Raw genomic sequence first — 18098 nt, forward strand, 5'->3', positions numbered from 1 at the left:
GTAACGATACCCAAACATCACGATACGATATCACGATATGAAGTTCACAATACGATAATTATCACAATATTGTGGGGGCGTTGGTAATATTTAAAAAAGATCACAATATTTTAAAAAAGAGCTCATCATAAAAAAAGCACAACATTGTGCTTTTGTACATAACAGCAATGCATATAAACCAGCTACAATCTTTAATAACAATATTGAGGCACTTACTTGCTAATGCAAGCACACATTGATCGCTTCACAAGCAAATCATGTTGCCCTTCATCTGGCAATTAGCATACATTTCAAACATAGAAGGCCAAAACATCCCTAATGAAAATTAAATTGTATTAATAAACTAACCACTAGAGGGTGCTAGAACTGCACAAGTGGAAATCTACCTGACTTTTTTTTAACAGATGTGTTTCCTTTTAAATATTGTGAACATGACGCCGACGATATTGTGGCAGTTTTAAGATCACGATATTGCCCTTATCGTGACATCCCTACTGCGGCGCTGGCAGCAGCATGGATGATGGTTTGGAGAGACTTTTACGATCTAAAGATATCAGAGGGCGAGGACATACTTCGCATGTAAAGCGGTAAGGTATGAACTAAATGCTTAATTAAGTAAAAGTGAATTAACAAAACAATCGTGTTGTTGATGACAGCCAACTTGTTGCTAATAGTTGCTAACGAAAGTGGAAGCTCTCATTCTCTTGCGCACAATTTGCATTATTTCTCAATATATTTTGCATTAGTCATTGCGTTAAAAAACACCTGGTTAAAACGCAATAGTTATTTCAATATATCGCAATAGTATTGCAATATAATGCAATAAGATTGCGTTATATTATAATCTGAAATATTTTCGTCATGTTCCCTACCGGGCTCTGTCGGATGTTGTCTCACCTTTCACAGTGGAATAATTTCATAACCACGTGATCACATAACAAAATGCAGAAAACATTCTTTATTTCAGCATGACAAAAAATTCTAGTCTCGCTATGACTTTGCATGCAATCGTGCTAGTACTAACGCTACTAATACCGCTCACAAAAAATTAATTCGGCTTTCCGATTAAACCAGACACCGATTTACATAAGGTCTGCAGGCATGAACTGAACTTTAAAGTGGTACTCAACACTAAATCAACTTTTTTTTTTTTTTGTAGGTAAACAGTAGGCTACAAATGGGTGTTTATCCTGAAATTTCACTTGAAAGCCAAATCTCGAACTTCTTATATAGGACAAAGTATTTTGGGGTTAAATGCAATAAAAACTCTTAAACTGATATTTGCAGCTGCACACAAGTGTGTAAAGTGGTAATTCAAGTACAGTACAAAATGATAGTCCAATATAACCACGCCCCAAAGTCAATACAATAAAAACTGCTGTTCTACTGTTCATATAAAGGTCCCCCCAATCCCCCCAAACCCCCCGCCCCCACAATCCCCCCCCCCCCCCCCCCCCCGGACCATCACGTTGCTGCGGGAATGCTTACCATACCACAGGGTGGGCAAACTTTTGCAATTTGATTTTTAAAACAGATGGGCCAGGTCCTTTCTAAAATAAGAGATTTAATGTACATAAATTCAAGTGATTTTTAATACAACTTTTTTAATAATATAATTGTATCATGGAAAAAAGAGTGCACATGTAAAATCATTTATTGTACTAAATGGTGTTATATGTATTTACAATAAATCAGTTTTACAATTATATGAGAGAAATGAATAGCAATATGTTAAAAAAAATAGTAAGTTTTAACTAAGCAATTATTGCTTGGCCATACTTTGTCCACACCTGCACTCCACACTTGGATGGCCGGATTTGGGGCAAAAAAAAATAAAAAATAAAAAATAAGAGTTGCATGTGCGTTCCCTCTCTCATGCAGGTGCTCCTTACACCTGGTTTCCCGTCCGTCCGCCCGTCCGTCCGACTCAGTACGAAATGACGCAGCTCATTTCGTCGGCCAGCTGGTCCTCGAAGCGAGAAACGGACTGGCCGGCCCCGCGTGCGATCAGGTCGGCAGCGGCGCTCTCCATCTCGTCCAGGCTCATGTGACAAGCTTGGGCGATTTCCCGCTTGGCAAAATTGACAAACTTGGGGTCCTTGGCGTAGATGCCCAGACCCTCCGAGATCAGGATCTGAAGAAGAGGGATATTTTTCCATGCTTGTATGCTACTTTGCCTGCTACTACCACCAACAAGAGTGTGACGATTAGGGATGTAACGATATACAAACATCACGATACGATATCACAATATGAAGCTCACGATATGATAATTATCACGATATTGTGGGGAGTTTGGCGAAATTTAAAAAAGGTCACAATATTGTAAAAACAATGAGCTCATAGTAAAAGGAAAAAAAAAAAAAGCACGCACACATTGAGTTCCTCCACACATTGACTCGGTTCACACTCAAAGGCATATTACGTCCCCCTTCATCTGACAGTGTAGATTTTAAACATAGAAGGGCCAAAACATCCCTAATGAAAATTAAATTGCACTAAAAAAAAAAGACTAACCACCAGAGGGTGCTAAAACTGCACAAATGGAAATCAACCTGACTTTTTATTATTATTATTTTTTTTACCAGATGTGCTGCTTTGAAGTATTGTGAAAATGACGACGATGATACTGTGGCAGTTTTAATATCATGATATAACGATATTGCACTTAAAGTTACATCCCCAGTGACGATATATGGATATGGAAATAAATTGTGATACTTTGTTTCCCTATAGATTATCAATACGCCTATGCCAAGAATATACAGCCACTATGACGGCTCCAGTGTTCATGACTTATTGAACAATTACTTGGTGAGCCACCAGGGGGAGCGCCTCATAAGCGTGGTGGGGAAATGTACGGAAGACGCATGAGCTTACTTTTACTTGTGGAAGACGTTTGTCTGTCCAGCAACTCACTTAGTTTTGTATAAGTTTCTATGAAAATGTGTATTATATATTACATTTTAACATTTTAAAAAATATTTTATGCTTCGAATTTTGGAAGCACACAATTTCTGAGGAATATTAATTTATTTGGATGTAATATTTATTTTTATTTATTTATTTAGTTCTGCAATGTTACACAAAAAATGCCGCAGTTGATGAAATGAAAAATTGACTATGTGACTGACTGACATGTTGCATGACAATAGTGTTTAAAAGAAAGACACAAATTTGTTGCAAGTTGTCTCTGTTAAGACATTTGTACTTGTTTAAAAAAAATACACTAAAGTACTCACTTTGAAAAAGACACCAGTTTTAATATTGTGTTTCAGTGATGGCACAAAAAGAAACTATTTGCTCATTGAAAAAACATCAGTTTATGTCTTGAGTAGTTTTATCGTAGATTATCGTGAATTTATTACCTGACCAATAATTGTTATCGTGAGCCTTGCATCGTATCGTATCGTGAGGCCAATGACATAGACACAGACGTACGCTCCAAAATGTCGACTCACCGACTCCACCAGACTATCGGCGCTGCCTTTATCCACGTATCCCTGGTTGGCGGGCGGCGGCCTCAAGCTGCCGTAGGTCCCGGTCTGCCCCGCGTACCAGCCGGGTCGGCTCCCGGCGGGGAGGCTGGCCGTGCCGTCGCTCCACAGCGGCTGATTGGTGCCCGTGGTTTCGTCCACCAGGATCATGGGGGTGTAGATCAGCTTGCCCCTGCGGCCCGACGGGGCGATGGACCCGGGACCGGGAGTGTTGCCGGCCGCCACGTTGTTGGCCCACGAGACGGACGAGGTCGACGACACGCTACTGGGCCGCGAGTCCAGGCTGTGCTGCGTCTGCGGCGGCAGAGCGACGGCGTTCAAATGAGCGCATAACGTGTGTGTGTGTGAACCTTTTTTTTTGTTTGTTTTTTTTGTACCTGGAGGCGAGACCTGGACGGGGACGTGTTGCCTCGGTAGTTTCCTGGGATGGGAAGATCGTCCCCGCTGCTCTGTGGCCTCAAGCACTGGAAATTGAAGGCGGGTCTGCGACCTAAAACAACAAGCAGCAGCACGTTAGGGGATTCAGTGATTATGTTGATGGATAAATGAATCAAAAGATTTAGAAAAATGCATTTTAAAAACATATTATTATTATTATTATCATGTTGCATTTATTTCAATGGAGGAAAGATGATTTTAGGTACAAGTCACGAGTTTGGCGATAGAATAACTAATATTGCTCCATACACACTATAAATGTATGTGTATTATACTGCCCTCAGGTGGCCAATCCACTAATTTGAAGCAAAAAAAAAAAAAGGTGCCAAAAACCATTTAATTCTTCTTAATCTTTGCATTTTGTCATTGGATACAGCACAGTTTCACACAGCACTATTTTTCTTTTAAAAACACTTATATATATATATATATATATATATATATATATATATTTATTTATTTATTGATTTTTTTTTTTGGGGGGGGGGGGGGGGGCGTTCAAACACACTCTTCCTACTCTGTATTAACAATTTGAGGACGGAAATTCTCACGAGGAGCACCGTCTATACGGTATTTTTTTTCCCAGTGGGTGGAGAAAAGGCTGATCATTAAACTGGGAAAGAAAAAAAAAAACAGACCCCAAAACACTATGGCCAGCAGATGGCAGCATTGCATCTCTTTACTATCAAGGCAATGCAGACCCATGACAACATGGCGGATCTCGGGAATTACGTTTTCAAGCATGCTGTAATGATCAAAGTATTTTAAATAAAATTGTATAAACTACAAAGAGAGTCAAAAAAGAGAAATGATTACATTTAAAAATAGAAGAAATTACAATGTACCTGTATAATGGAACACATGCACATACACGGCTAAATAATACTATTGATATCTCCCCCCACATCGACACCTCAACCCCCCCACCCCCTGTCTCTCCCTCCTCTCTCTCCCTCTCTCATATTCTTACACCGGTGATTGTTTTGAGAATATGTTGTGATCAAAATCACATTTTCATTGTTGTTGGTATTTTAGAGAAGGACTGTTCACATACTTGTGGCAACGCTCAAGCAAAAATTGTTCTTTGTATTTTATGCCATAAGATACATTTTCACAAAAAGCTTGTTTCTGCAATTTTTGGTTCAAAATAGGTGATTTGGATGAAACCAACACATTTTGTGCTGCTGATTACTAAAAAAAATTATTGTATTTTTTTTTATGAAAGATGAGAGTCTAGTCTTTCATTTGGTAGTTTCTTTGTCTACATCGTCATAAAACGATATTCTGAAAGATTAGTCAGAAGGCTTGAAACGATCTGGCACTCAACAGGTTGGAATTTTTCAAAATGGATGCCATTAACAGGGACAAAAATGTGAAGGGGCTCACCTTTGGGTATGGAAGGCAGCAGCCTCCTCCTGACAAATTGTGCGCCGCTGCTGCTGCCGCCGCCATTGTAGTCGTTGGCGGCGTAACCTCCACTCATGGTGCTACCGTTGCCGTTGGCGCTGACGATGCTGCTGCCGTTGTCGTAGGTCGAGTATCCGTTGCCGTTATATGCGTGCACTGGGTAAGGCTCCGCAGCGACGTTCTCTCCTCCATTCACGGCGCTTCCGTTGTAACCGTTAGCGTCACACGGCACGTCGCCGACGCTGCCGGCTCGATCGAAGCTCTGCCCGTTGAATTCTGGCTCGGGCAGTAAAGAGGACGCCGACTCCGGATACGCATACCTACAAGACCACAACATATCAGACAATTAGAAGAAAACTTGGGGTTCAACAGGAAAAAGTTGAGTACAATGATCCTAAAGTCTGATAGGGGGACCACTAGTGGCACATGGGCTCCCTCTAGTGGTGTTATACAGTTTGTCATTATTGACAGCATGTGACCAAAATTCATGTGGACATCTCTTCTTAAGACCATTTCAACCTGAAATATCAGAACAATCATTATTTTACGGATGTTTTCCTATCAGTAGAGGCTCTCCTTACCGGTCTTCAAATGTGAGATTTGCAGAATCTCCCTCGCTGTGAGGAATTTGCTCAGCTACTGCAGGCGCCGTCGTCTCCTGGCTGATAAACTCGGTTGTTTCTGGAGGAGGGGGAGGAAGGTCGCTGATGGAATCCGCCCTGCTCACAAACACAATGGAGCTAATTCAGACGTCACCTTATACATTATGTTTGTTACTTTTTCCAAAGTCTACGGGTGACGCCGTAATGTACATAAATACATCAATAGAGAGAAGTAGTAGTTTTTTTGTTTTTTGTTTTGCAATTGGTTTAGAGCTGTCCAAATTAATCGACACGGTTATCAAATTAATCGACAGCTATTTTAATAACATAGTAATTGTTTGGAGCCATTTTTTAATTTAAAATTGTCCAAATCCTCCTATTTCAACATATCATCATTAATTATTCAATGATTTTTGTTGTCCTTCATGAAAGAAGACTGATTATCTTCTGTGTTCAATCAAAATAAGACATTTTCAAACATTTATTTTTTACTTTGGAAAACAATCACCGAACTGGTAACATAGCACATCAGTCCCACTTTCTTGTTTTTTTGTTTTTTTTTTCAAAATCACGATACAAATACAAAGTACAAAATAAACACCAAACACTGGTTAATAAACAGCAATCAGGAAAAAAATGCTTTTGTAATAACTTTAACACAAAATGAATATGAATCTGATTAGTTGATTAATTGAATAATCGATAGATTAATCGATTCTAAAAATATTCAATAGTTACCACTAAATTAGATTATTTTTCAAAATTGTTCAGCCCGATTTTTTAAATAAAGTACAATAACAGTAATTGAAAAAAAAAAAAGAACTCATTTGCTCCCAAAAAGTATAAATACGTTCTATTTTAAATATTTTAAGTAGGGCATTTTCCAATATCGTGATATTGGAAAATCATGCGATATGTGATAAGGTTGCTGAATATAGCGATATCGATATTATTGTGATATTTAACATGTATCTAAAGAAATGACATTTTTATTATCTAATCAAAGAATGACATTTTTTTTCATGCAGCAAAATAACCAAACTCAATATAATCTTAGTTAATTAATTGTATTGACCTCTCGAAAATTAACTATTGGATGGTGGTGCACATTTTTGTTAATGTCTGACTGGTCAAATTCAGATAAAAGCATCAAATTCCATATGAAACTTATTGCATGTCTTTGCGATATGCATATTGCATGAGTCCATATCGCAATATCGATATTTTTTCGACATATTGCGCAGCCCTAGTTTTAAGTGTCCCAAAGACGTATTTATCCTCCTCCAGATAATGGTTGAAGCAATGGTAGTTATTCCAAAAAACGGCCAGAAGGTGGCAGCAGAGTATAAGAGATCAACCAGGGCCATGTTAAAACGAGCTGATTTCCCCACAGTTCTACACAAATTTTTGTGAATAATGATGAAACTTACCTATATTCTAATGTTAATTGCTGCAAAATACAAACATATATAAGAGAGCTGGGAGCGAAGGGGGGTTGCTTCAGTGAAAATGGCTGGGAGTAAATGTTAATTTTGTTTGTTTGTTTTTTCCCCACCCTCCACTAAAACAGATTAATAGTGGCATTTCCATTCATTACAATGGTAAAAGACAATTCGATATTTCATAAGAATATTTTGGGTGACTCTGACTTGTATGTGTAGGCACCACCGAATGAGAGTGTGAGATGCGAGAATGGAATCTCACCTGCTGGGCAGAGCGTCCGACCTCCCCGGCTGTTCCGTGACGACGGCGTCGCCCGCCACTTGTGATCCGCTCGTCTGGAAGCCGTCGCTCACTCTCGTCACCTGCTGCGTGATCACGTCCGGGCCGGCCTCCGCTTCCACCGCCACGACGGCGGAGGTCTGCTGCACCAGCGTTTCTAAGGGTGGCATGGGAGTGGCGGCGGGTGTGGTGGTGACCGAAGTTCCGTGCTCTCCGTCGAATATGTCGTCCGCGCCCTCCTCCTCCTCCAGGTCGCACGCCATCGCCAGGCGCATCTCCGGAGCAAGATCTTGCAGCGTCCGCAGACCTTGCTGGGGACACAGACACAACATTTCCAAGTACAGCTACTAATACTGGTAATTAATAATACTAAAAATGTAGTACGTTTTCCTTTACATTTATTATTGCCAAAAGGTTAGTTTAATGACTTCTTCCATTTGTGTTAAAAACTTGACCACATTTGTCACCTATATGCGATGTGACATCTGTTTGTGCTAGCAAGCATGCTATTTAGCTATTGAGCACATAGCTAGCTATGTGTTAGCTAGCACTAACAATGAGGCTCATGTGAAGGTGGTCTGATTGCGTTTAATTATTTCAACTATTGAATACAATCGTGCCAAAAGGTGAGTTTAATGACTTCCTCTATTTGTGCAAAACACTAGACCACATTTGTCACCCATGTGTGATCTGACGTCCGATTGTGCTAGCATGCTATTTAGCTATTTAGCACATAGCTATCTAGTACTAACAATGAGCCTCATGTGAAGGTGGTTTGATTACGATGAATTATTTTAACTACTGAATACAGTAGTGTATGTAACATAGGTTCATGATTATGTACATGCTAGTAATAATAATAATAATAATAATAAAAAAATATATATAAATAAATAATTATATATATATATATATATATATATATATATATATATATATATATATATATATATATATATATATATATATATATATATATATATATATATAAAATAAAAAATAAACAATAAAAACAACAAATACATAATAATAACAACATAATAACATGCTAGGAATACAAGTCTCCACTTTCACATTTTTGCTATTTGTGGCAGGGCTCATTCCCAATCCCTTGAAAGTCGAGGGAATTCACTGTACAATAATTTAACGAGTTCATATGCTGTTGATAGTTTGGAGATCCATTTGATAGCATTATTACTCTGAAGTATGTATTAACAAAAAACAAAACAAAAAAACACATGCATAATGTTTTGGAAAACATCTGGCAGTGAAGCCCAAACACTGCAAACTTTTGAAAAGATTCTGAAAAGTTACCTGAAGAGAGGCGGCCTTGTCCTTCTTTTTAGACTTGCGTTCCCTCTCTTTTCTCTTGCGGTATTTTTTGAAATAGTCCTGAATCAGGAAGCTGGCATAAAACTTGCCACAAGTCACCTCATCCCCTAAGAAGGAAAAGGAGAGACTTTTACATTTCATTCGTACGCAGCCTGGCTTGAAAAATCCGCAATGCTAACTGTCATACTTCAAAGTACCTCTAGGGGGAGGGATGACTTCATCTAAGAGCTTGGGCTTGGTTCGTTTCCACAGTTTCTTGATGATGAGTTTGAGCTCTTCATTCTGCTGATCGATGGGCCCTGAAGGGGGCGCAAAAAACAGCTTTTCAATAGTCACTGACCTGAATATATGTCAACAGTCAACATGCGAATAAGACAACTTGGTTGCCGGGGAGCGGAGACGTATGGGGGACCAAACCCGCCAAAATTAAAAATAAATAAATAAATGAATGAATGAATGAATGAATGAATGAATGAATGAATGAATGAATGAATGAATGAATGAATGAATGAATAAATAAATAAATAAATAAATACACGAGTAAAAGTTAAAATAAAAACGGATAAAATAAATAAATCTAAATGCAAATAAAAACAACTACATAAATAATTAAAAGTTAAAATAAATATAAAAATAAAAAAGTTAAAAAAATAAATAAAAATATGTGGAAATAAATACAAAAAAAATCTAAATGCAAATAAAAAAGATTACTATATAAATAATTAAAAGTAAGAATAAATACAAAAATAAAAAACAAGATTAAAAAAAATAAAAATAAATGTGGAAATAAATACAAAAAAAAATGTGTAAATAGAATTAAATATCAATCAATCAAATAAAAATGCTCTGCTCTCACATTTATTTATTTCATGCTCAGACGCCCTGTCAGCACGAAATGTTATTCAAATGAGAGGGCGGTGCTAAGCGTGACTTGGGTTGGACTCCGCCGTTGCAAACTGCCTTTTAATGGTCGAGTGAGCGGGTCAGCGAACAAGGAAGTCTCACCAGCTTGTATGGAGAGCTTTTCTTTTTAATTTGAGCAGTTTTAGTCCTCCTTAGAGACGTCTTATATCGCGTCACAGTTATGCAAACTTTCAAAAACAAAAAACAAAAAACAAACAAACAAAAAAAAACAGCAGACAACTGTGCCACGTACATCGTCTGCTGCAGTTCACAATCAAATGTAATAACAAACGACAACAACAACATGAAAAACGTAAGTAACTTTGGAGTCAGCCAGTCCTCTTTCACACGTCTCTGGAACATGCAAGAGGGAGCACATTAGCTCCTACACTGGCTGCCGCTTTTCATTATAAGATTTTGTTCCTGTTATTGTTGAGTATAGAGAAAGAGTTTGAACCTTCAGTCTTGATTTTGAGGGACGTCCGCACCAGAGCAAAGAGGGTGGCGTTGAAGGTGACCGTCCCATCGGGATGCAGCGGCACGTTCATGGAAACTAGCCTCTGAGAGGAAGAGCGCGCAAGGGAAGCACAATTTCAACCTATCCCAGAAATATGATCAGAATTCAACTTACTTTGCAAGCAACACGGTGAGGACAAAGTTTCCCAAAACCAAGAGGGGGCTGAATTCTTCGCAGCATCGTGATGACGTCGATGTGCTTAATGCGGCCGCTGCCACGCAACAAAACACACGTCAGCATAAATGACCTCACGGGAAGCTAACGTGAGAAGATAACAAGTCTTTACGTGGCCTCTGGGTCGTAGTCGGACCAAACTCTCTTGAACTCGTCCAGGTGGTGGGTTCCCAGTACGGTCCAGTCTCTTGTCAGGTACTCAAAGTTGTCCATGATGACGGCAATGAACAAATTGATAATCTGGACAGAGAGAATGGGAACGGACATTATATACAGCACACACATTTGTAAATATGTTGGAATGTAAGTACACCTTTTTTACAACCTCTCTGTACTTGTAAATGTCTATATAATAATAATAAAAAATAAAAAAAAAATCAGTATTTTTAATGTACCCTTTTAACTCATTTGCTCCCAGAAACGTATAAATACGTTCTATTTTAAATATTACAATGCTCCCAAAGACGTATTTATAAGTGTTTTCATATTTTTTATTCTAGAGCATACAGAAGGCTTTGATGCAGCCTCTGAACTGAAGAGCATACTCAAAGCAATGATAGTTATTAAAAATGGCCAGCAGGTGGCAGCAGAGTATAAGAGATCAACCAGGGCCATGTTGCAAAAGGCTCTTCTCTCCACTGTTTTAAACAGATTTGGGAATAATGATGAAACTTAGCTATATTCTAATGCTAATTGCTGCAAAACGGAAACATAGAAATATACTTTAATCTTTCTTTTGGTATGTTCCATGTTTTTATAGCAATAGAACATAATATTCTGTGGGCCTTGTAAAATCAGTTCAAATCCAGTAAAACAGCCTGAAGTGAAGAGGATTGCTTCTGTGAAAATGACTGGGAGTGAATGAGTTAAAATGAATGTACTAAACAATTTCAAGTTAGGTCAACAGCCTCCCTCACTCACCAGGTAAGCGCAGAGCATGAAGAAGCTGATGAAATAAATGTAGGATAAATTGCTCCCGCAGGAGTACTCTTCCCCGGGCTCGGTGTCCGACTCGGGGTCGCAACGTCTGCCGGGCAGTGCGGCCAACATGATCTCCTGCCACTGCTCTCCCGTAGCACACCTGCTCCCAAAAAAAGGGTTTTCCACTTCAAACTACAGGTGCAAGCATTCGTCACTTAATCGACTACGAATTGATTTTCAAATCAATCGATCATGACATTCTTTTGAAAATAAATTAATCATATATTTCATTTAAATGTGTCCATACCTTTGGAATTTAAGCCTCTTAACAGCATATTGTTAATAATATTATACTAATACAGTATAGTCCAATTTCTGTAGTCCTCCATGAAAGCCGACTGGTTATATTTGTGTTGAAATCAAAGACGACATTTGTAAATGACATCTTTATCTTTGAAAAATAATGATCAACATTTATTTTCTAACAGGTTACGGACCAAATCGATAACTGAAGCATAATTAATTTACGTTTGCCTATTTTCTGCACTGTCAAATTGAAATAATGCTCGTGCATTTCTATAAAAGAATGAAAATTATAAATGTTTTTAATCCAATTCATTAATTGAGAAAATCTGCAGATGAAGTGATGATCAAAATAATCACAAGTTGCAGCCCACATTTTAACCCTTTACATTAATCTGTACCCAAGAAACGAGTTTTGTGTGATATTGCTTAATTGTGTATTTGGTTTTGTTTCATCGTTAACAATACCAAATAAACAATCATCTGTTCATAAATAGTAAATGACTTTGCAATACAGTACAGCTCAATGCAAAATACATGTTTAGCTGATTATTTGATTTATAAAATAATAATAAAATACCAGACAGTGACAGACCTTGTTGTAAGTGTGCCACGATGCTATTCATTAGCCTGTCTATGGCATTTTGTATTGTTTCTTAGCATTAAGCTAAATGGACTTTCCTAAAAATGCAAGAGTAATTCTTTGTTCCATGTTTTGTGTTTGAGTAAACTTCAACTGAAAGTGTCTCCAAAAAAAAACTTATTGAACAAATTGTTCGCTATCTGCCAGACTGTTACTTGCTATCATGCTATCAAGAGAATTGAACTGAATTGAGTAAAAGCCAAAAACTCATCAGGAAGACAGCTCGTATCTCAAAAACCTGCAGGCTTGTTTGCTCGCATCTCAAAGCCAACAGGAAGGTTTAGCAGATAGAAAATTGTGCAAACCAAAGGAAGCCTGACCTGAATAAGACCAGAACGGCCATGAAGAAGGTCTGAAAGTTGCAGTTTCTGTTGATGTGCGTGTCGTCGTCCACGGCCACTTTGCCAAACGTCTGCCGGGACGCACGCATGCAGTGTCAGGCCATCGTCGGTTGGTCGCCGCGGTCGTCGCGTCACGGGCTCATCGACTCACCTGCATGCCGATGACGGCGTAGATGAAGAAGATCATCGCGATGAGCAGACCAACGTAAGGCAAAGCCTGAGCGGGGAAATGCCAAAAGCACGTTTACGAGACAGAACTTGGTACCACGACGAGACGTTCTACCCAATTTCAACCAACCTGGAGGGACTTGACAAAAGTCCAGAGGAGGGTTCGAATGCCTTCTCCTTTACTGAGCAGCTTGACCAATCGCAACACTCGAAACAAGCGGAAGAACGTGATGGAAACTTTGCCGCTTTCGCCTTTTCCCTGGCGACCAACAAAATGAGAATGTCAAACAAGGATGGAACGAGCGAAGACGTGCAAGCAAGTTCTTCTCACGTCTTACCTCGCCGTGACCTCCTCCTCCCTGGAGCCACGTTTGGGAGGGGCCGCAATCAATGAACAGAGACAGAAAACAGCTATCAGTGAAGAGAAACCGTACGCATGCTCTACCGGGCCAATTCTGAAACATTTCTTTATTTATCCTCGTTTGTAGCTGCTGTGTGTTCAGTGGAGTGGGTTGTCCAGTAAGCGAAGGGTTGGTGGTTCAATGCCGTGTATGATTTTGATGTTTAGTCTACTTAATTATGCATTTATTTATTTATTTATTTATTCACTTGCCTACTTCTTATTAATTTACTGATGTAAAGTGTATTTATTTGTTACCTTCTTCTTTATGTTTTATACACGGCACTTTGTATACTGCAATGCGTGTTCTTAAAGCGCTTCATAAATAAAGTTGAGTTGAGTTGAGTTGAGACAGTCCACTGTCAAAGCTTCCTTGAACAAGACATTGAATCCTAGAATTACATTCAGGTCGGCAATGTAAATGAGAAACTACTGGGTTGTTCCATGCTAAATCACCATCTCCAAAAAAAATCGGAAAACTTTAACCAAGTTGATTTTGACTTAAGTGAAATTTGTTGATAGTGTTGGCACGATAGTGACGGCACAACACAATCTCAAATTTTAGGTCAATCGGAGGAGGAGTTTGGGAGCTACGGCCCACTGAATTTTGACATTTTTGGCAGAAAGGGGCGTGGTCGCCTTCTTTATGCTGCATTCGAGGATGTTCGAAAGTCGGATATGTCCGAGCTGGTTTTTCCCAGTTCTGACCTGAAAGCGTTCGAGGTGAAAGTAATCATCCAAATTGGCGGATAGTGGTAAATTGTCTTTTTTTGGGGGGTTCTTAAAACTCCTTTTGACCTCCAGGAAACTTACCTTCTCATAAATTTGCTTCATTTATTGTTTTGATCTTATTTCATAAGCATTCCATACAGTTGAGTATCTAGGGTTGTTCCGATATGATCGACATGATCAGAAGTCAGGGCCAGTCACGTGATTTTCAGCTGATCAGTATCGTCTTAAAAAAAATAAAAAAATAAATAAAATAAATAATAATAATAATAATTTCTTAAGTCAAGAATAACATATTTTACATTTTAGTCATTTACTTGATTTGAACCACAGTCATATAAAAAGGTACCATCTTGGGATACCTATTTTCAAATATTGTTCAATAAATAAATAAATTAATAAAATTGGATAATTGAGACAATTTGGGCGTGGTCCTTTTTGTTCTCCATTACATTGCATTGAAAAGGTATTGTATCGGGACTCGGTATCGGCAGATACTCAAAATCAAGTGACTTGGGTGCAAATAAATCGGGACATCCCTAATTATATCTCAGGAGTTACTGAGACAATCTTCACAAAACGGGGATTATTGGAAAGGGAACTCAACAACGATTCCAAATCTACAATCATTTTCAAGACTGGTGCATATTTTAGTAACCTTTTATTTTCGGACTAGAAGTATTGAAATTGACCTTGTGGATCACGTGACCTTAACATTTTTCCTAAAATATAATCTCTCTCATGTTCTCTAACACACAAAGGCTTCAGAAACAGACTTACGCTAAACTCTGAGACTGCGATGTCCAAAACGCTCCCCACCACAATTAAAGCGTCGAAGGAATTCCACGGATCGATAAAATAATGCTGCGGAGGAAGACGCGGCACAGGTGAGAGTCAAGAAATGCTTGAGAAGTTGCACTGGTGAAGGGCTGAAAGCTCACGTGAGCCCGCAGGGCCAGCAGCTTGATGATCATCTCGATGGTGAAGACCACAGTGAAGATCATGTTGAGGATGTCCATCACAGACGTGAACAGCTTGGACTGCTCGTAATGCTGAGCGAGCAGAGCAAAACTCCAGTTAGCACAACCGCGCCAACAACACACATCGCTCAATTGTCAACGCTACAGAATGCATGCTTTCACACATCAGATGTGTTGTAAATGAGAGCATTTCAGAACTGTGTATGAAAGCATTTTAGTAGTGGATGCGAGCGAAAAACAAACAAACAAACAATACTTTGACTGTTTCAGTAGTGTATGAGAGTGAAGAAAAAAAAATCATGAATGTTTTAGAAGTTTGTATGAGAACGTTTTAGTATTATGGTGAGAGTTTTTCAGTTTGTGTGAGAGTGTTAGGGTTGTGTGTTAGACAATTTCAACTTGGGTGTGATTGAGAAAAATAATCAGTAGTGTGAGAGAGTTTTAAAAGTCTGCATGATAGTTGCAGAATGTGAGAGTTTTTCAGTCATGTGTATGCAAGTTTCAGACAATTGTGTGAGCATTTAAGTTGTGTGTAAGGGCATTACAGTTTGTGTGTGAGCAACAAAAAAATCAGTAGATCATAGTGTGTGAGAGCATTTCAATTGTGTATGAGTGAAAAAAACAGGATTGTATGAGAGCATTTTAGCAATTTTTGTGTTTCAGTAGTATGTGACAGGGTTTTAATAGTGTTTAGAGACCATTTTAATTATGTGAGAGCATTTCAGTAGTGTGGATGAATGAAAAAAATGCAGTGTGGAGTTTTTCAGTAGTGTGTAAGATAGTTCTATTGAATGTGAGACTCTTTCAGTAGTGTGTATGAAAGTTTCAGTAGTGATTGAGAGAGTGTTTCAAAAGTTGTGTGAGAGCATTTGTGTTGTGTGTAAGTGCATTATAGTTATAAAAAAATCAGTAGCACGCTCACTCACTGAATTTTTGTAATGATACCAGCGAACATTTCAGTGTTGTATGAGTGACTAAAACAGTAATGTGTGAGAGCATTTTAGCAGTGTGTGTTTCAGTAGTATGTAAGCAGGTTTTAACAGTGTTGAGAGAGCATTTCTTTAGTGTAGATGAGTGAAAAATGAGAGCTTTCATGTGTGAGTAGAAACCCACAGAAACAAATGTGAAAGAATGTTTCAGTAGTGTATGCGAGAAAAAGAAAAAACAGTAGTACGTATGAAAGCATTCCAGTTGTGAGCAAAGCAAAATTCACTATTGTGTGAGAGCATTTGTAGAGTGTATCTGAGAGGTAATGGCGGCTCGCGGCCGAGGGCGAGTACCTGCACGGCCAACGTGAGCGTGTTGCCCAGAATCAGCACAAACATGATGTACTCAAACTGGCTTGAGTTGATAATCCTCCAGAATTTGAGCTGGGAGGGATTTTTGGGGATATAAATCTTGATGGGCTGAGCTTTCAGAGCGTAGTACACACACTGCCGCTGAAAAACACACAAAGACAAACGATTGACACTAGTCCTTCAGTAATTTGACTATCTTGATTAAAAAAAAAAAAAATCCTGCCTCGTACACCCCTTTTATTTGGTGTGCACGGTCGGGAAGATAGTCAAGCTAGCTGCAGCAACGACTGTTACGCACGACGGTAACTTGTTGAGAAGGTAAATACTTAATTCATAATACAATCTTACTAAATAATACATGACGGTCAACATCTTGGTCGGCTTTTATTTTGAAGTTGATAATAGTCGCACATGGTGATGTTGTTGACAACACCTGTTTTACCAGCGCTGCCGGCTAATGGATAGCAGCTAACCGCTAAGCCAGTATCTGAATACTTTTTAAGGGCAGTTTAATAGTCGATGACGATTCTGCACACTTTGATGAGTCTAAAACAGTTGTGGTTTATTCTAAGCAGTTTTTTAACAAACCAGATTACTCACTTGTGCTGTTTTAGCCTGAAAAATCGCTATTACACTTTCACTCATTCACTCCCAGCCATTATCACTGAAGCAACCCCCTTCGCTCCCGGCTGTTTTACTGGATTTTGAAACATTTTGCAAGAGCCACAGAATATTGTGTTTGATTTGAGCCTCTTCTTTCACCAGGAAAAAAAAAAGTATATTTGTATCTGTTTCCTTTTTGCAGCAATTAATAGAATATAATAGATAAGTTTCATAATTATTTACAAACCTGTTGAAAACACTGGCAAAAAGAGCTTGTTGCAACATGGCCCTGGCTGATCTCATACTCTGCTGCCACCTGCTGGCCGTTTTTTTGTAACAATTATTGCTTTAAGTGACCTCTTCAGGTCAGAAGCTGTATCAAAGCCTTCTGAATCCTCTAGCATAAAAAAAAAACAAAAAAACAAAATGCATAAATATGTTTTTGAGAGTGAAGGACTATTAAAGTATTAAAAAAACGTTTTTACACGTTGTTGGTTTTGAATGAGTGAAATGATACTCAAAGTTTACTCAACGATGCCATACATTACTGTATAAGTATTTAAACATCTGCCTTCTCTGTTAGGTAGAAAACGTATATTAATACATTTTTGGGTTTGAATGAGTTTACTGATGTAAAGTGTATTTATTTGTTACCTTGTTCTTTATGTTTTATACACGGCACTTTGTATACTGCAATGCGTGTTCTTAAAGCGCTTCATAAATAAAGTTGAGTTGAGTTGAGTTGAGACAGTCCACTGTCAAAGCTTCCTTGAACAAGACATTGAATCCTAGAATTACATTCAGGTCGGCAATGTAAATGAGAAACTACTGGGTTGTTCCATGCCAAATCACCATCTCCAAAAAAAATCGGAAAACTTTAACCAAGTTGATTTTGACTTAAGTGAAATTTGTTGATAGTGTTGGCACGATAGTGACGGCACAACACAATCTCAAATTTTAGGTCAATCGGAGGAGGAGTTTGGGAGCTACGGCCCACTGAAATTTGACATTTTTGGCAGAAAGGGGCGTGGTCGCCTTCTTTATGCTGCATTCGAGGATGTTCGGAAGTGGGATATGTCCGAGCTGGTTTTTCCCAGTTCTGACCTGAAAGCGTTCGAGG

At 38.6% G+C, this 18098-nt stretch overlaps 1 protein-coding gene across 3 annotated transcripts in view; it reads right to left on the minus strand.

Moving 5' to 3' along the window:
* Positions 1-1636: 1636 nt before the first annotated feature.
* The window catches only part of cacna1fa (calcium channel, voltage-dependent, L type, alpha 1F subunit a), a 37805-nt gene continuing 21343 nt past the window's right edge, over positions 1637-18098 (minus strand). For all 3 annotated transcript variants that reach the window (XM_077513340.1, XM_077513341.1, XM_077513342.1), the window contains 19 exons: positions 16358-16516; positions 15039-15149; positions 14878-14961; positions 13307-13327; positions 13099-13227; positions 12952-13017; positions 12780-12871; positions 11514-11673; positions 10705-10832; positions 10533-10629; positions 10359-10461; positions 9196-9297; positions 8981-9105; positions 7649-7977; positions 5924-6061; positions 5322-5662; positions 3875-3987; positions 3462-3791; positions 1637-2134 (listed from right to left, as the gene is read on the minus strand). In XM_077513340.1, coding sequence (XP_077369466.1) covers positions 1928-2134; positions 3462-3791; positions 3875-3987; positions 5322-5662; positions 5924-6061; positions 7649-7977; positions 8981-9105; positions 9196-9297; positions 10359-10461; positions 10533-10629; positions 10705-10832; positions 11514-11673; positions 12780-12871; positions 12952-13017; positions 13099-13227; positions 13307-13327; positions 14878-14961; positions 15039-15149; positions 16358-16516 — 2835 coding nt within the window. In that variant the 3' untranslated portion in view covers positions 1637-1927. The remainder of the gene's footprint in view (positions 2135-3461; positions 3792-3874; positions 3988-5321; positions 5663-5923; positions 6062-7648; positions 7978-8980; positions 9106-9195; positions 9298-10358; positions 10462-10532; positions 10630-10704; positions 10833-11513; positions 11674-12779; positions 12872-12951; positions 13018-13098; positions 13228-13306; positions 13328-14877; positions 14962-15038; positions 15150-16357; positions 16517-18098) is intronic.

Source organism: Festucalex cinctus, chromosome 2, assembly GCF_051991245.1.
Source record: "Festucalex cinctus isolate MCC-2025b chromosome 2, RoL_Fcin_1.0, whole genome shotgun sequence".
Lineage (NCBI taxonomy): Eukaryota > Metazoa > Chordata > Actinopteri > Syngnathiformes > Syngnathidae > Festucalex > Festucalex cinctus.